The sequence below is a fragment of the Cervus elaphus genome, chromosome 29, assembly GCF_910594005.1.
Source record: "Cervus elaphus chromosome 29, mCerEla1.1, whole genome shotgun sequence".
Lineage (NCBI taxonomy): Eukaryota > Metazoa > Chordata > Mammalia > Artiodactyla > Cervidae > Cervus > Cervus elaphus.
The window spans coordinates 10012348-10032164 of NC_057843.1; the positions used below are offsets into that span (position 1 = coordinate 10012348).

Genomic DNA, 19817 nt, shown 5'->3' on the forward strand with positions numbered 1-19817 from the left:
CTTAGGCTGAAAAATGCTAGCACTGTATGCCAATGGCCTCAACTTATGCTTTAATTCTTAATCCTTTTCCTCTTTCCACATCCTCACCCATTTCTTCAAGATCAAGGCTTTTTTAAAATTCATTTTACCTTCCCTATTACTTGTTTGCCTATTAAAATCAACAGTGACAAACAGGGAAATGATGGAAGCATGGTTTATTTCGAGTGACATAAAGCATTTCTTTTGGGAAATGTTATGAGGTAAACATTACAACACATTTCCTGCTTCCAAAAAAAGCAAAAGGCTACATAATTGTACACTGAGGAATAGGTGTCTTATTTTCCTTTGAATTTCAGGTTTTACTTTTAGTAAAAAAAAAAAAAACAAAAAAAACGGTAGACTATTTGTGTCTGTGACATGTAGCAGTTAAAGTCAAGTTAGTTTTTGGGAGAAGAGATGAATATTAATACTGTATTTAAACTTGATTGAAAATACACTTTCAAATTTGACTTGAAAGCTTACAGTGAAAGTACTCTGTTCATCCTGTGACGTATATTTTTGTAATTTTCTAAGTTATAGCCAAATATCATATTTCTTATTGCTTTCTTCTCTGACATTTAGCATTATTTAATATTTAATGCTTTCAGCACTCCCCTCCGAGGGCGCCCCGGATGCAGTTTCTTTTAATGAAGAACAGGAGTGTTGTGGTTCGTTAGTGATGTTCACCATGTGTTTGACCTGGGAAAGTGGCTGGCTGAGCGCCTTGAATTTGCCACCAGCAGCAGCTTGAATGGGGGCTTTGAAGCAGGCAGACACCAGTTTGAATCTTAATTCCACTTCCACCAGCTGTGTTAATTTCTGAATGCTAAGTAACTCAGATGTAACATGAGGATATTTCATAGGATTGCTGTGATGAAAATGAAGTACTTAATGTAGGGCTTGGTGCTCAGTTATCGTTTCCTTGAGAAAAAACTCTGTGTTAAGCTTGTGTCTACATGATTCCATGTCTGAATAGTCCAAATTGAATGAGGGTATTGCCCCACTTATTATTGGTGTGAGCGAGACCTTGGAAGCTCCTTGTGAGTTATTTACTCCTGGATCAGTTGGATCTTGACTTGTTGAGCTTTGTTAGATTGGGGCCAGAAGAGCCTTTATTGTAGGGCAAGTGTAGCACTACTCCTCAACCATGAAATTTCTGGGCTCTAAACCAATGCCTCCTGGTGTTCAAGAAGATCTTTCCATTGTGGCTGGTTGTACCTCTTGTCTGAACCCTGAAAACTGTTCAGTGTACAGCCACTTCTGCCACAGTAGTTCTTTCCTGGCTGGTTTTTATGGCCTTTTGGGGCCTTACCTTCTGCATGTGCCGTTTAGCACTGAGTCAAACGTGGAAGGAAACTCCTTGCAGATTCCTAGAATTCTTCCTCTGGGTTGCTTCCTTTTCTCTGGCCAGCAAATCCCCACTGCCTCAGCTCTTCAGTCTCCACCATCTCCGCTCAGGCCACCGTGTCCTGCCTTGGTTTCCTCTTGGTGTCCCTAGCATCTGTAGGTGGGAAGCCTGGGCAGTTGTAGGGCCCAGTTCACTTGCTTTCTTTCTCTCTGAGTTACTCCCCCACACTGCCTCTTATCCATTGTCTGAAAACATTTGCTTCATGTCTTTTGTGCAGTTTTCTTGTTTATGAGAATGAAAGCTAGAGCCAGTTAGAACTCTGTCATAGCTAGAGTTTTGGACTTACATTGAGCACTGATCCTATAGCAGACAGCTTGGTGGCTCAGATGGGAAGGAGTCCGACTGCAATGCAGGAGACCTGGGTTCAATTCCTGGGTCAGGAAGATTCCCTGGAGAAAGGAATGGCTACCCACTCCAGTATTCTTGCCTGGAGAATTCCAAGGACAGAGGAGCCTGGTGGGCTACAGTCCATGGCATCGCAAAGACACGACTGAGGACAAGGAAAAAGGTCACTCACATTATTTTATTTTGAATCATCAGTGTAAGAAAAAGTCTCAGGGATCCATTTTAATAAATATCTTAAGACCAAATGTTTCCTTTTCAGTTCTCAGTTGTTTAGTAGCTAAGTCATGTCTGACTCTTGGGATCCCATGGATTGTAGCCTCCTCTGTCCATGGGATTTCCCAGCCAAGAATACTGGAGTGGTTTGCCATTTCTGACTCAGGGATCAAACTCGAATCTCTTGTGTCTCCTACATGGGCAGGTGGATTCTTTACTACTGTGCCTACTGGGAAGCACATTACTCCTCTTTTTAAAAATTGAGATGTAATTGATTTTTACTTTATATTAAGTTTCAGAACATTATATTAAGTTTCATCATGATTTGATGTTTGTATATATTGCAAATTGATAACCACAGTAAGTCGTTAAAACTACATCCATCACCACACTGTTACAATTTTGTGTGTGTGTGAGATGAGAACTTGTAATATCTATCCTTTTAGCAGATTTCAAATATATAATACACTTGTGTCTTTTTTTTTTTTTTTTTTTACTCTTGTGTCTTAATTACACTTCTTATTCCTTCCTTGGTCCAAATCCTGACCCCACTGCTTCCTGGCTCTCACAGGGCAGGTCAATGATCCTTTCAGTGCTGACCCTGGATCCTTTTCGGCTCCACCAGCTAAGACACAGAGCAGACATGAGGCTCATCACCTCGATACCTGCCCAAAGCTTGTACCGCATCTTGTTGATGAGCTGGAAGGGAACAGAAGTGACATAGGGTGTCTTTCGAGTTATATTATATCCCACTTGGGGTTTCATCTATTGTTGTTCAGTTGCCAAGTCATGTTCGACTCTTCTTGACCCCATGAACTGCAGCACACCAAGCTTCCCTGTCCCTCACCATCTCCTGGACTTTGCCCAAGTTCACGTCCATGGAGTCTGTGATGCCATCCAATCATCTCATCCTCTGTCGTCCCCTTCTCCTCCTACCTTCAATCTTTCCCAGCCTCAGGATCTTTTCCAATGGGTTGGCTCGTCACATCAGGTGGCCAAAGTACTGAAGCTTCAGCATCAGTCCTTTCAATGAATATTTAGGGTTGATAATCACGATGGTGTGATCACTCACCTAGAGCCAGACATCCTGGAATGGGAGGTCAAGTGGGCCTTAGGAAGCATCACTACGAACAAAGCTAGTGGAGATGATGGAATTCCAGTTGAGCTGTTTCAGATCCTGAAAGATGATGCTGTGAAAGTGCTGCACTCAATATGCCAGCAAATTTGGAACACTCAGCAGTGTCCACAGGACTGGAAAAGGTCAATTTTCATTCCAATCCCAAAGAAAGGCAATGCCAAAGAATGTTCACACTACTGCACAATTGCACTCATCTCACACTCTAGTAAAGTAATGCTCAAAATTCTCCCAAGTTAGGCTTCAATAGTACATGAACCATGAACTTCCAAATGTTCAAGCTGGATTTAGAAAAGGCAGAGGAATCAGAGATCACATTGCCAACATCCGTTGGATCACTGAAAAAGCAAGAGAGTTCCAGAAAAACATCTATCTCTGCTTTATTGACTATGCCAAAGCCTTTGTGTAGATCACAACAAATGGAGCCACCTGGCAGCCCTCATAACCTTACATTACAGTTACAGTATTAGGTCTGTAGGCCCTAGTCTCATCTGTGGAGAGAAGCTTGGCTTCTGTTTTGGTCTGTTTCTAGAAGCATTTTTCAAGTATGTTTTCAAGTATATTTTCAAGTATATACATTTCAAGTATATTCTGAATAGTTGCTGTGTATGTGTATGTTAGTCGCTCAGTTGTGTGTGACTCTTTGTGACCCCATGGGGTATATAGCCCACCAGGCTCCTCTGTCTGTGGGATTCTCCAGGCAAGAATACTGGAGTGGGTTGCCATTCCCTTCTCCAGGGATCTTCCCGACCCAGGATTGAACCCCGGTCTCCTGCATTGGAGGCAGATTCTTTACTGTCTGAGCCACCAGGAAATCTGGTGCTAAATGGTATTCTAATTACTGGTCTAAAAGCTATATTACTATATGTATCTAATAGTTAAGACTTTGTGGGTGAGTGTCAGGAGTTACAGAGAGCTTGGGACAGGGTAAACCAGGAGCTAACTTAGCTACTGAGCAGTTGAGACAAGCTCATCACGTCTTGGTAAATTCCAGCAGGCACTGTGGAGTGCCTACTTAACGTCAGGTGCTGGGGAAATGGAGGAGAGTGAAACTGCCCTGTGCGCTCTGGAGCTCAAAGTCCAGGAGGAGGCAACACAGCTCCAGTACCTGCTAAGGAAAAGAAGGCCTAAGGGAGGTGATAGTTCCTAAGAGAGGACAGAGAAGGTGACTGTTTTCTGAAGGACAAGAAGGTTATCACTAGGGCAGAAAGTGGGAGAGGTACACAGGTAACGAAAAGTACAAATGTCACCACGCCTGCAGGGCCGACAAGTACATGTGTGTGTGAAGCATGAGGTCTTGGGGGAGGAGGACAGGCGGGAAGAGGTGATACTGTGAAGAGCTTTTCTTGCTTACAGCTTTCTCCCCCCTTTTCACTTTATTTTTTTCATAGCACTTACTACACATTCAGTCATTGATTCTGTTGTAAAAGAATTGAAGCTCTTAGCATTAAAAAAAATAATTTATTTTAATTGGAGGCTAATTACTTTACAGTATTGTGGTGGTTTTTGCCATACATTGACACGAATCACCCCCCGCATCCTGAACCCCCCCCCCTCCCCTCCCCATTCTTCCCCTCTGGGTTGTCCCAGAGCCTATTATACAGAGTGAAGTAAGTCAGAAAGAGAAACACCGATACAGTATATTAACGCAAATGTATGGAATTTAGAAAGATGGTAACGATGACCCTATATGTAAGACAGCAAAAGAAACACAGATGTAAAGAAAAGGCTCCTAGGATTTTTAAAAAAACCTCTTGGCTCCTGTATGTGGACCTTAGTTCCCCAATCAGAGATTGAGCCTGCACCCCCTACATCGGCAGTGTGCAGTCTTAACCAGTGGGCTACCAGGGAAGTCCTGCTCTTAGGATTTTGTTCAGCGCAGTTTCTCTAGCACCACATTAGCATCTGGCTTTTAGCAGGTACTCAGTAAATATTGCTGAGTGAAAGAGTGAATTTGAGAAGGAAAGGGGATGGGTTGGAGAGACATTTCACAGATGAAAACCATACCCTCAAGAAAGTGGTAAACGCTTCAGGCTTCAGTTCACCAGGCAGTTTAGACCTTTGTGAGTAGTGAACTATTTAGCTGGAGAATGCTTGGAAATTGAATTTCCACATGAGGAAGTTAAAGAAGTCTATAAGGAAGTTAAAGAAGTCTTTGCTAAGCAGTGAGTTTGGGGAGGAATTATAGTAATGGGCTAGAAATTTTAGTTTTTCTCAACCCACTGGCTGACTTGAACCTCAGATCAACATTGAATCATGGATCATCACCACAGTATTGATGGGACCTAACGTTCTTGATGCAGAAATGTAGGTGCACCGGTATTTTATGTTTGCTCTTCCCCGCTTGAAGCCCCCAGGCTTTCCAACTCAAGTCTGAATTGTAGACCTACCACTGCTTATAGTGAGGACAAGAACTTCACCTTTAGTTCTGTTTCATAGCTACTAATGGCTCAGTGGTAAAGAATCCACCTGCCAATGCAGGAGACGTGGGTTTGATCCCTGGCTTGAGAAGATCTCCTGGAGAGGGAATGGCAGCCCACTCCAGTATTCTTGCCTGGGAAATCCCATGGACAGAGGGGCCTGGCTGGCTACGGTCCATGGGTCACAGTGAGTCGGACATGACTTAGTGACTAAACAGCAACAATTCTAATGACATTACTGTTCCAAGTGACATTTGCGTTTAGGATTCCTTTTTGGGATTTGATACTTAGGATTCTTTGTTGGGATATTAAAGGGGACTGTATTCTTTACTAGGGTGGGGAGAATCTGTAGGGTAGTCCTCATCAGATTGTGGTGGCCCTTGATTTTAGGTTCTTGGGATTAGATTTGGAAACATTGTCTTTATTGGTATGAATTTGTAGGTCTCTGTTTTCTTTGAGTGTGAAGAAAACCCTCTTCTGCTTTCTTCATAGCAGGAATTTAAAACTCAGCCACCTGCCTACCAGCAGATCCATGTGGAAGGCACTGCAGTGCAGGTCTAGCCAGGGTCTGCGTGTGCACGTTTAGGCCTAGCGTTTCCACATCTTCTGAACTTTCAAGAGGATTCTAATGTGAAATCTGCTGATTTTCTGGTTTTGGTCAGTATTGTGAGGATTAGGCACAATACAGCTGTGAGCTGTGCTGCCTGTGAACACTGAGTCTGCCCTCAGGTTCAGAGCCTGACGTGTGGATCTGGGTCTGAAAGGGCAAGAGAGCTGGAGAGTTAATTTCATACTCAGTAAAAGAAAAAAAAAATTTTTTTTCCAGAGAAATCTAATCACATCAATCCATTCAGGGAAACTAAATAAATATAGACTCATAAAATTGAAAACCAATGATAACTAAAAATACTGAAATAAAAATTTATAAGCATTTTCTTGCAATGAGTGCTTTAATAATCTATCCTAATTTCTGTGTACACCTTGATGTTATTTTCACATCTAATTTTTACAATGAATGTGTATTTCTCTGTTAACGTAGCATGTGAAATGTATTTTATTAAACCCCCAAATGAATCAAGATTAGTATAATTCTTTGGTTAGATTTTAAACTTTCTTGTAGTAAAAGTGGACAGTGTTTTAAAACTTACTCTGCTTGTGTGTTTAACAGATGAGAAGAAGCAGGTGATTTGCAAATGATTATTTAATAGTGTATTCTTTGGTGCAATTTCAATATATGGTAATTTGAATTTATGGAATTTGTTCACTGGAGGTTTCATCTTTCTAAAGTTCTGTGATTGGGAAATATGCCAGTTGTGGTTCAATGACTGTGTTCTTGGAATGTCCCTCTGTTCTCAACCAAGTATCGTTTGTGTGGGTGGAAGATTTTAATAGAGGATTGTCAAAACTGTCTTTTCCCTGGATGTAAAGAAGTCTCTCTGAGGACGTTTATGGGAGGTAGTGACGTGAACATGCCTCCTGTTCTTAGGCGCCCCTCCCCGCCGTCTGGGGTGCTCAGCGCCACTCATTTCTCACCCTTCCTTGCCTACAGTGAAGGTGTCTCCTGCCTTTGTGTAATATGTTTCATGTGTAATTATCTCCTAGTTTCACTGAAGATAGAATTTGTATTTGTTTCTTGTTTCCTTTATTGTTTGGGGGATGGTTTTAGGGAGCCTGGATGGTGGTGGAAATGTTTTTATTCTATCAGGAGTATTGTGATTGAGAGTAACATGAGTGACTTGACTTAGATGGGATGTTCAGGAAATATACATGTAGAGAAATAATAAGCTAAGAAATGACAAATGAGTTTAGCCTTAAGATTTCAAGGTAGGAAAAAAACCACCAGTGAAAGCCCGTAGACTAGGAAGCTGTGTACACTGGGCCAATTAGAAAAAGGCCAGTGAGGGTGAAAGGAAGATGGCCCAAGATATGGTTGAGATAGAAGGCGAGGCCAGGTCACCTAGGGACTGTAAACAACATTCGCTAAATAAGCAGAAAGCCTTGTGTTGGACACTGATGAACCCTGGAAGACACACTCTGTCCTTCAGAAGCTTGTAGTCTAGTTGGGGAGATAATCCATTTATATTAATATTAGAAAGTTTATATCATGTGACATCGATAGCTAATACGTGATCTGTAGGGAGTTTTTGCTAATAGAAATGGGGGAAGGAAGACTCACTTTTGCTTGGGATTCTTGTGGAGGGGGTCTCGAGGGAGATGGAATTTGATCCGAGCTTTTCCCGCATGAGTAGGGCTTGAACAAATAGAGCTGTCAGAGGGCGTGGCTTTACCCGAATGCAGGCTTGTGGGATGCAGGAGGACACCAGCTCGCTGGGGAGGAGGGACCTCCTACGGGAGTTGCGTGGGAGGTGATGGTCGACCTGTAGCTCTGATGTGCGGGCGCTCTGCACCGTGGCCCTGATAGAAATGCTGAAATATAACTTGTCGAATGCCTGATGTTTGCTTTCTCATTGTAAACACAGAGTTGCACAAGTAATTCTCATTCCTTCTTCAACATCCTCAGCAGATGCTTTCCTGTTCTCTCTTCAGATAACTCCACTAATAGTGAGCTGGCTGCTTAACCCAGTGCTAATTATTCTTCTGTTAAACAGCTCTCCCTTTTTTTGTTTTTAACATTCTCCTTAGATCCTACCTGAGGTGGCAAACTGTCTTTTAGTCTTCCCTGGTCCAGGCTATGTATTTCTGTTCTTTGATTTTATCCTTTCACTGGTATCATTTTTTAAACCCCTCTACATCCAAATACTATTCTCCAGAAAACTTTATCAATGATGCTTTTAAAGTTTATTCTTCACAATTGGTTGTAGTATTCCAGATTTTGAGGAAACAATGACTAGGGCTTTTAATTGTCCATCTTAACATTAGCCAGATAAGCAGAGATTGATAAGCTTCCTCTATGAATCTAGTCAGTGTCTGAATTTTTGTCAGGTCAGCTTTATTCTTGACGTGGAAAAGACTGACAGTGGGGGAGGGGCAACAAAGAAAAATGATTGATCGTCACACAGATTGTTGTTTGCTGCTGGTACTACCAGTTTAAGTCTAGAAAGGAAACAATATCATTACGTAGTATGGCTGTATTAGAATAAGCTCTTTGTGATGTAACACAGCCATTATAGAGTGGATTGGAGAGGGATCTTACTAAAACAGATTCCAGATGTCGCAATTTATGGAAGTTTCAGAAACTTAAATCTTTATAATTAATAGAGTCGATGAGATCTGGATGTCATGTTTGATTTTGGTAGTTGATAGCAGTAATTGATTTGTAACTCATCGTTCTGGTATAGCTTGTTTTACACATAACACAGTACTGTGTGGCTTATTTTTGGACTCAAAATTTATTTTTGTCATGGTCAGAAGTTTTAATAAAAATTTCTAAATTTATATAAAATCATCACTAAGTTTCTTCTTCTACTGTGGCAGTCTAAGATTAGGACTATAATTCAGTTTAATTTTATGGTGTACTTTATTATTAAAAAGAAAAGTGGGCATAAGCCCCTAACCCAGGCCAGTAAAAAGAAGGAGGTGAGTGGCTTATTCATAGAAACAGTTCTATCCAAAATATATAATCAAATCATTTGCTGTTTCCCGAGCCACCCTCTTTCTAAAAACCATATCTGTGTATGTTGCTTCACCTGGGCTGTTAACATCTTAGTGACTAGACCGCATTTGGGGAACAGTCATTATATGCAAGATTCATCAATGGACACTGAAAAAAGCTACAGTGGGAAAACTAGTAATGTTACAGTGGAAAGGTGGATACAACTGTAACATGATCAGAGTTACCATCATCAGTAGTGAAATCTGGATATCATCATGTGCCTTCTGGTATTTTTTAAAAATTGAAATGTTGATTTACAATATTTCAGGTGTACGGCCAAGTGATTCTTTTCCATTATAGGCTATTAACAAGATACTAAATATAGTTCCCTATACTGTACAGTACGACCTTGTTGTTTATTTTGTATACAGTAGTGTATATGTGTTGGAGACGGGAGTGGCAACCCACTGCAGTATTCTTGCCTGGAGAATGCCATGGACAGAGTCGTCTGGTGGGCCATAGTCCATAGGGTTGCATAGAGTCGGACACAACTGAAGCGATTTAGCAGTGTTTATTTGTTAATCCCAGATTTCCTATTTGTACACCCCTCTTCACTTTTGGTAACCACAGTTTGTTATCTGTGCCTGTGAGTCTATTTCTGTTTTGTAAATACATTCATTTGTGTCATTTTTAAACATTCCACATATTAGTGATACCATATGATATTTGTCTTTCTCTTTCTGACTTGGTTCACCTAGTGTGAGAGTCTCCAGGCCCATCCATGTTGCTGCACATGGCATTATTTAGTTCTTTTTGATGGCTGAGTAATATGCCATTGTATATATGTACCACATCTTCTTTATCCATTCATCTGTTGATGGACCTTTAGGTTGCTTCCATATGTTGGCTATTGGAAATAGTGCTGCTGGGAACACTGGGGTGCATGTATCTTTTCAAATTAGAGTTTTTGTCTTGTCTGGTTATATGCCCAGGAGTGGGATTGCTGGATCATATTTTAGTTTTTTAAGGAACCTCCATGCTGTCCTCCATAGTGATGGCCTTCTGTTATTGATGTACTTAGAAGGGCTTCTGTGGTGCCTGCCACAATGCCTAACCTGAATTTAGTCTGGAGGAAGCATTAGGCAGACCTGTAGTGAGCACGTTCTACAGAATAACTGCCTAGTACCCTTCAGGTGTCCGGGTTATGAGAGACACACCACCCCCAGTTGGAGGAGGCATGGCAACTCCATGAATGTGTGATCCCGCACCAGAAAAAGGACATCAGTGAGGGCAGTTGGGAAGAAATTTATATAAGGCTTGCTCTAGATTATTTCATAAATCTTGTGTTGATGGTTAATAACCTGCTTTTGATCACTGTAACTGCAGTTTTAATAAGATGTTATCATTTGGGTGATAGGGTGAAGAGTACACAGGAGTTCTTTGTATTGTTTTTGGAACTTTTTGTAAGTGTGAAAGTTCAAAATGAGTTTAACAACAACAGAAGCTCAGAAATTCAGACTCTCATCCTTCTACTTTATGCGATCTCTTCTGGTCAAGGGACTGGTTTTCTTTGCTTCCTCTAAATCTCCACTGTAATCTGGATAGCTGAGGTTTCTAAATAAGGGATTTTGAAGTAGGGAGGCATTGCCTTATCGGATTGCAGCTACAAGTTGAAAGGTTCTGTTTAATTAATTAATTTACTTATTTATTTTTGTACAGAGCTGTAATTACATCTTTGGGTTTCCAGTGACTCCAGGTTATTTGAGCAATGCTCTTGTAGCCATCAGGAGCCATAGCTGGAAACTTAGCTCTGTAATTAATTTACTGGTTTGTTTCTGTTTTTATTATCATGTTCTGGATTCAGGTTAGTCCCACAGATTCTTCTGCTGTGTGTCATATATTGTCGAATTTCGTATTTGTCAATTGTCTTTTAGGAAGAGCTGGTATTTGTATAAAAATATTTTACCTAAAATGGAAATATCACACTGAACATCTTATTTTTCCTCCTAGCAAAGGTTGTCTGGAGCTTTTATAAATATAATGAATAAGTAAACTTACACTGGCATAAGCACCGCATGGTGGCCTTTTATTGGGTAATAATTAGAATGGAGGAAGTTAATACACTGGGAAATGTTTCTGTTACCAGGAGCAGTTGTTAATGTATGACTCACAGATTCTTAAGTCTAGGAGAAACTTGATGAGGCTGTTTTGACCCGTGTATCAGAAGAAGAAAACATGGACTTGGAATCGGAAGACCTACTTTCGAATCCCAGATCTATCACTGATTACTATTGTGACTTGGACAGGTCATTTAACTCTTCTGAGCCTCCAGTTTCTCATCAGTAAAACTGGAATGATAATAGCACCTTTCAAAGTTACTGTGATGATTCAGTGAAGTAGCTTGCAGTATATTGGGTTGGCCCAGAAGTTCCTTTGGGTTTTCCCAAAGGAACTTTTGAGTCAACCCGATACCTGACCTCACATAGGCATCTCATATATGCTGGTTCTGTTCTTACCTCCAACTGGGTTTATAACTGGGCCTTCTGAAATTGATGAGATTCTGCTTTGCTTATAAAGACCTACAAAAAGGTGGTAGCATATGTCAGTCACCTCTGCTGGTGTTTCCCAAGTCTTTTTGTTGGGAAGTTTCCCCATATCTCTCATCCCAGAGAAATTATTTTCTATTATGTGCTAGTCACACAATAGTCATAACAATATTGACTGTTACTCCAAAATCTGTTAGACAAGGGTCACTCATTTGCTGCTTTCCTTGGCGTTTTAGTGTTCAGACCTGAAATCTTTCCATACAAATGAATATTAAATTTAAAAGAAAATCTTATGCGAAAAGGCACAAGATATCCAAACAATTGAAGGGAAGCGTTTCCATGCACCATTTTCTTTCAAGCTGCAGGTCTGACTTGCCTTTTTGATCCTCTGAAAGACCAGTTATTCCTGTGGTTGTGGAGTGAACATCATTGATTTTATGAGTTAACATGGAAGTGTCTAGGGCTGAAGGGGCATGTCTGTAACTCACTCTCAGGGTGTGTGTGTGTGTGTGTGTGTGTGTGTGTGTGTGTGTGTGTGTGTGTGTGTGTGTGTGTGTGTGTGTGTGTGTGTGTGTGTGTACAAGAGGGGAGAGAGGGAGGGGGACAATGCATGTCTGTAACTCACTCTCAGGGCGTGTGTGTGTGTGTGTGTGTGTGTGTGTGTGTGTGTGTGTGTGTGTGTGTGTGTGTGTGTGTGTGTGTGTGTGTACAAGAGGGGAGAGAGGGAGGGGGACAATGCATGTCTGTAACTCACTCTCAGGGTGTGTGTGTGTGTGTGTGTGTGTGTGTGTGTGTGTGTGTGTGTGAACAAGAGGGGAGAGAGGGAGGGGGACAATGCCATAGCAGCTGTGACTGTGTTAATGGGGAGCTCAGGTGCGTGGAGCTCTTTGTGTCTTTCTTACAGCTTTCCTCTAAGTTTGTTGTTGTTGTTTAGTCTCTAAGTTGTGTCCAACTTTTCTGTGACCCCATGGACTGCAGCCCACCAGGCTCCTCTGTCCATGGGATTTCCCAGGCAAGAATACTGGAGTGGGTTGCCGTTTCCTTCTCCAGAGGACCTTCCGCACCCGGGGATGGAACCTGAGTCTCCTGTATCTTGCACGGTGGCAGCTGGGTTCTTTACCACTGAGCCACCAGGGAAGCCCTTCTCTGAGTTTAACTATCTCAGAATTACACTGGATTACGTTATATTCTTATACTCGAAGGCCATGTAAGCCAGTGGCCTTTTCAGAGGAAGGGAGTTTGGAGGCACCTGAGTCAGCATGGAGGAATAAGTAATAAGTGAGTAATTCAGTTAGCAGTCACTCACTAGCAAAAAATTAGTTGTTCCTTTAACCTTTTTTCCTTAGAACAGAACTTTTTTTGTAGAAGATCCTCTATAGAGAGAGAGTAAGCTGCTGCTTTATCAGAGCAAAGGAAACTACTTGGAAGTGAAATTAGATGCTAAGAAGAATATTTTTATATTTACAAATCATAGACAAGGATAAGCAAAATGTAGAAGGCAGAAATATTAGGACTTTAAAAATTATCTAGTGCTCAGACAATCTTTCTTCTACCTGAAAGATACAAGTTAGTTCTCTATAATTAGCATTCTATCTTACTAGTTAGTAGACATTAATTATCCTTCCTTTCAAGTTGCTGTTTGATTTCAAAGTTAATATTTTGTGTTCTTAATAAATATCATGTAAATATTTATTATCATTTTACCCTTCAAAAGGCACCTTCTAACCAAAAAAATATTTTTAAACTCTTTTCTTTCATGTCAATGATGACACCTCTTTTGGGAACTCAGAAGCCAACCAAAGGTAAGAGATTTGGTTTATTACGAGATGCTTGTTCAAGTTGTATGTGTGTATTTTTTTGTACTGGTATTTTCTTCTGAAAAATAAAAATACTCTCTGTCACTTTTAAAATAAAAAAATAATGCAAGCCGTCAGCCTATTCATAAATCCAAAGCCATTTATTGGCGTAAGAAGCACTGGAGGTTTATGGAAAAGCTGTTTTTGTACTTTGACCAACTCTGGCCAGTCTCCTGGCAACTACAACACAGATTCCTTTTATGCCCTGATGGTCACCACAGATTGGCTGGGAACTTCTCGTTCCAAACTGCGGTCAGAACCAATACTAGGCAGACTCATCCATGGTGCTCCTGGGACAGCCGGGGACACGGTCTCAGGCCAACAGAAACCTGCCCTGGCCCACAGCTTCCTCAGGGAAATGTACTTTCATCCTAGCTTTGAGCCCAGATTCTCAAGAAACTTTGGTTCCTGTGTCCCTTAGGAATGCAGTTGTACCAGAGTAGGGACAAGGACTGTGTTTTGTATTGATCATTCTTGGGAACTTTCCAGGAAATTTATATTTTTATCTAATTGGAGTTTTGTTTTAGAATCTGTGGTGAAACAGTAATTTCTTTCAATATTACTTTTGCTGAAGTATGTATAGACTTGGCTATTGGGACTCTGAATGAGTAAACAAAAAAGTTTAATATGGCACTTGACTTCTTTATATGTAATAGAACTAATTTGATCAGTTTTATCTTTTGTGTGAAAAGATGGCTGGATTATCTTTGTTTTCTTATTTTCTGATGGAGCAGAGGCTGGATATTGCAGTAATGATGTGAAGAAACATCACGTGACAGTTTTAAAAATATTCATGTTTTATTTAATTCAACTCTATCTTACCGTTTAGAGAAAATCTGTTAATGTAAAAGATGTGGAAGGGCCAACACTACATTCTTAACAGTGGTTCCCTCTAAGGAGAAATATGCTTGGTGAATGGGAGTCCTTTATTCTTTATGCTTCTGTGTTATTTGCCTTGCTATAATCAATGTGTGTTTCTTCTCTGTTACTTGAGAAGAAATTTTTTAAAAAAATAAGGACAAATATATATTTAGGGGAAAAAAGAGGGGCCTGTTTGCTTTAGGAAATTCATGGCTGGAAGATACCTGTAATTTACAAAACAGCTGAAATTTAAAGAGGACCATTCAGTGTTGTTAGTAAACAAGACCTTAGCATTCCTAGCTCCCACCTTTGTACCAGGCTCTGGTGCCTTCCTGTTACTGAGGAGGAGAGCTCAGCCACTCTGTGATGAAGGGCCTGGTGGGGAGAAGCGTGTGTCCTAAGTCGCTCAGTTGTGTCCGACTCTTTGTGACCTTATGGACTGTTGCCCTCCAGGCTCCTCTGTCCATGGAATTCTCCAGGCAAGAATGCTGGAGTGGGTTGTCATGCTCTCCTCCAGGGGATTTTCCCAACCCAGGGGTCGAACCCGTGGTTCTGAAGTCTCCTGCAGGTGGGTTCTTTACTGCTAGCGCCGCCTGGGAAGCCCAGGTGGGGAGCAGACATGGGCTCCAAGGCTGAGTTCAGCTGCCAGCTCCCCCACACCTGTTAGCCACCAGTCCTTGACTTCTTTGTATCCTAGGGCCTCCCGTGTAGTATCAGCTGTTGCTGTTACTTCTCTACTCGAATTTAGAGTAAGACTTGTTAAAGAAATCCATAAATTTAAAAAAAGAAAAGAAAAACCTGTAGTAATAGGGAGAAGAGAGCAACGTAGAGCCTGATCTCTGAGAAGTGCCCTCGGATGGTTCAAGTGTGAGCTAAGCTTATAAGCAAGCAAAGACTTGGGATGGTCTCTACTTAACCTTGGTAAGAGCAGAATAAAAAAAGTGATAAGACATGAGAGCTGAAAGCTGGAGCAGAAAAAACTTAATCTGAGCTTCACATTGTATTTAATCTCACCCTGCTGACAGAGGTTCTTTGAAACGCAACTCCCACCGGAAGTTTTGATCCACGGTCCTTTGGGACCATCTTCCTTCTTCTTTCTTTCCTCTCTCTGTTGTTGTTGTTCAGTTGCTAAATCGTCTCTGACTCTGTGACCCCATGGACTGCAGCATGCCAGGCTTCTCTGTCGTCCACTGTCTCCCAGGGTTTGCTCAGACTCGTTTCGATTGAATCAGTGATGGCATCCAACCATCTCAGTTCTCCTGCCCTCAGTCTTTCCCAGCATCAAGGTCTTTTCCAGTGAGTCAGCTCTTCTCATCAGGTGACCAAAGGATTGGAGCTTCAGCTTCAGCATCAGTCCTTCCAGTGAATAGTCAGGGTTGATTTCCTTTAGGATTGACAAGTTTATCTCCTTGCAGTCCAAGGGACTCTCAGGAATCTTTTCCAGCACCACAGTTTGAAAGTATCCGTTCTTCAGTGCTCTGCCTTCTTTATGGTCCAACTCTCACATCCATACATGACCACTGGGAAAACTATAGCTTTGACTATACGGACCTTTGTTGGCAAAGTGATGTCTCTGTGTTTTAATATGCTGGGTTTGTCATAGCTTTTCTTCCAAGGAGGAAGCATCTTTTGATTTTATGGCTGCAGTCACCATCTGCAGTGATTTTGGAGCCCAAGAAAATAGAAACTGTCACTGTTTCCACTTTTTCCCCATCTATTTGCCATGAAGTCATGGGATCGGATGCCATGATCTTAGTTTTTTTGAATGTTGAGTTTTTAAACCAGCTTTTTCACACTCCTCTTTCACCCTTATCAAGAAACTCTTTAGTTCCTCTTCATTTTCTGTCAGTGGGGTTGTATCATCTCTATCTGAGCTTGTTGATGTTTCTCCTGGCAATCTTGATTCCAGCTTGTGCTTCATCCAGCCCGGCATTTCACATGATGTACTCTACATATAAGTTAAATTAGCAGGGTGACAATATACAGCCTTGATGTACTCCTCTCCCTGTTGGGGAATTGCTAACATAGGGAGCCTCGACTGCTGATAGACACATGGTTAGCTCTGGGGAAATGTTGAGGATTAGTAATGTATGACACAGTGCTGAGGCTGGGTGGTAGTTGCTGGGCTCCAGGCCTCCCACCTCTTTGGGGGTGTTGTCAGATCCTGAACTTCCGTAACCCTTTTTATCCTTGCTTTGGCATCACTGTCCCACCCCAGGGAACAAATGTCTGGTGTCACTGTTTTGCGCAGATGTGGGTGTTCTGATCCTTCCTTGCGTTGAAAGTGTTTCTAGCCAGCCATATAGTTGGTTGCCCCCGGGGCCCTGACCACTCATGTAACTTGCCCCTGGCATCCTCCCGGGCTGCTCTCAGCTTTGCAGCCATCTCCTCCTGCACCTCTTTGCCCTGTGCTCTCCTATGATCCCCACCCCACTCTATCCTCCATCCGTCTCATTGCAGCTGTTTTTCAGGGTTTCTCAATTTCTGGCCCACGTATCGGCAAGCAATCTGACTTTCAAAAACTTGCTCTCCTTGCCTCCTTTCTTTCCCTTTTTGGCTCTTTCCCTCACTCCCTCCATCATTTTGAATTAATTTCAGGTGGAGGTGGATATAGGCATGCATACTTCATTTACCAACCTAATCTAATTTCCTTATTTTAAAAACTTAACTCTTAGATAGGGTCCAGACAGCCTTGTGAGTTCACACAGAAACATTCTTCTGCCAACTCCAAACTCAGAGCAGGGACAGATAACATATTTAAAAATATTAAAAATCATTTCCTTGTATTCAAAAACAACATATGTCACTTTGAGGACTTGCAGAAGCCTGGGGCTGAGTTAGTGTGTTTACTGGGCCTTGAGATCAGACCCAGGTCCTCGGAGGTGCAGCCCTTGCAGACTAGAGGGGACCCTGATGTGTGGTTAAGGACCTGAGAAATTCATCCATGTGAAAACTGATTTGGGTGAGGCTCCATCATGAAAGAAGGCTTAATAAAGGCTTTTGGCCACCAACACTGAGCTAATTGGGTTTCCCTGGTGCTGCAGATGGTAAAGAATCTGTCTGCAATGCAAGAGACCCGGGTTTGATCTCTGAGTTGGGAAGATCCCCTGGAGAAGGGAATGGCAACCCACACTGCAGTATTCCTCCCTGGAGAATTCCATGGACAGAGGAGCCTGGCAGGCTACAGTCCATGGGGTCACAGAGTCGGACACGGCTGAGCATGTACACATAGGCACACTGAGCTAATTTCTGTATAAATAGGAGGGAGTAGAGATACTGGGCTTGGGAAAGATCCAGACCTGGGCTTCAGTAGCTAGGAGTGGCAGTGTAAATGTGGCCAAAGGAAGAGGAACGAAACAGGCAATCACGTAAACCATAAAACAAGCTCCCAATTCAGATGTGCTTGCAAACTAACCTATGAAGCCAAGAGGAAAACTGTCATCAGGAAGTGAGGCAGCACACTCAACGTGGGAGGGTTTGAAGGGCAAACTGAAATGAACTGAAAAGCAATTACCCTTAAAACTTTTTGAAAGACTAAATTATTGAACATGAAATCCAAAAAATTAAAACTATAATGAGTGAAAAAGACTTAAAAGATTGCTTAAAAAAGAGCATATTTTATTTATTTTTTTCCCCAATTTCTCCTTTATTTATTTATTTATTTTTTCAGTGGGTTTTGTCATACACTGACATGAATCAGCCGTAGATTTACACGTATTCCCCATCCTGATCCCCCCTCCCACCTCCCTCTCCACCCGATTCCTCTGGGTCTTCCCAGTGCACCTGGCCCGAGCACTTGTCTCATGCATCCCACCTGGGCTGGTGATCTGTTTCACCATAGATAATATACATGCTGTTCTTTCGAAACATCCCACCCTCACCTTCTCCCACAGAGTTCAAAAGTCTGTTCTGTACTTCTGTGTCTCTAAAAAAGAGCATATTTTAGAAAGTAATAAGCATAAAAGGTCAAGGCAAATCATTTGTGGTATCTCACAAAGTAGCATTATGTATTACCAGTATTTCCATTGTATAGTCTTCCTACTTTTTGCATGTGCCGATTTTTGTACAAAGATGGGATCATGGTCCAGACTTTTTCATGTGCTATGCTTAGTCGCTCAGTCATACCTGACTCTTGGCGACCCCGTGGACTGTAACCCTCCAGGCTCCTCTGTCCATGGGGATTCTCCAGGCAGGAATACTGGAGTGGGTTACCATGCCCTCCTCCAGGGGAACTTCCCAGCTCAGGGATCAAACCCAGGTCTCCTGCATTGCAGGTGGATTCTTTACTGTCCGAGCCCCCAGGGAAGCCCTTCTTCTATGTTCTTAAAGCTACATAGTATATTGACTATGGGTGTGTTATAGTTTATTTAAAGAAGCTGCATTTTCAGTATGCTGTGGTAATCATCTTTACATTTTTTAAAAAAAATTTGTGTTCTCTGAAGAATAGTAAGACTGTAGAGAATACATAAAAACGTAAGAAAGCAAAGATATCAGTAATCTTACCACACAGTAATGAACTTTATATATGTAACTCCGTGTGTTTAACAGTCATCATATTGTACGTATTGCTTTGTAACCCCCTCCCTTTTCACATCACATTGTAAAGAGTTTTCCGTGTGAATTGAAGATCTATATTATGTGCAGGGCGCTTTGTCTTTGTAAGACTGTCCTGTAAATAACTGACCTCCATTGTAAGACAGCGAGTTGTTTTTATTTCAGTATTATGAACCATGTTAGCAGAGTTATGCCATTGTTATAACATCATGAGTATGTTACAGTTTTCTTAACAAATATTTACCTTTAGTTGACTGGTTTACAGTATGGGTTTACTTTCTGTCATATGTCAACATGAAGTAACCACAGGTGCACATGTGTCCCCCCCCCTCGAGTCTCCCTCCAGCCTCCTGCCCAGTCCCACCCCTCTAGGTTGTCACAGAGCCCCAGCGTGAGTTCCCTGAGTCAGGTGGCGAATTCCCATTGGCTACGTTTTGTTTTTAACACATACTTCATTATTTTTATTTTCCAACAGGTGTTTGCGTATGATCACTGTTTCTGGTCTATGGATGAATCTGTCAGAGAAAAGTATGCAGGTAAGAGTCCAGCATCCTATTAACTCCTGATAACATAGACAGGTGTTTTAATATGTTTTCTATAAAGTTTCATAGTGGTATAATTTTAGAAACTATACAGCGACCTTCCTCCAGTCTTTGCTGTTAAGAGTGTTTACCTCAGTTGGGAAATGGGAGACGAACAGTCAGTGCAGTGTTGGTGGTGTAAGATGGTCAAGTTAGATGAACAGGGCTCACAGGTGAGGTTATCCTAAATGAATGCCGGGCCTTACGTGGGACCATAGCATGCAGTAGCCATGTCGCTTCCCTTAGATGTTGGTGATGTGGTCAAGAGAGGCAGCTTGGTGAAATGAAAGAACTCTAGCCAAGAAGGAAAGGGAACCCTGAGTTTAA

At 41.7% G+C, this 19817-nt stretch overlaps 1 protein-coding gene across 2 annotated transcripts in view; it reads left to right on the forward strand.

Annotated features, from left to right (window-relative positions):
- The window catches only part of KIF13B (kinesin family member 13B), a 204145-nt gene that overhangs the window by 54036 nt on the left and 130292 nt on the right, over positions 1-19817 (forward strand). For both annotated transcript variants that reach the window (XM_043891130.1, XM_043891131.1), the window contains exons 3-4: positions 13428-13440; positions 19385-19445. In XM_043891130.1, coding sequence (XP_043747065.1) covers positions 13428-13440; positions 19385-19445 — 74 coding nt within the window. The remainder of the gene's footprint in view (positions 1-13427; positions 13441-19384; positions 19446-19817) is intronic.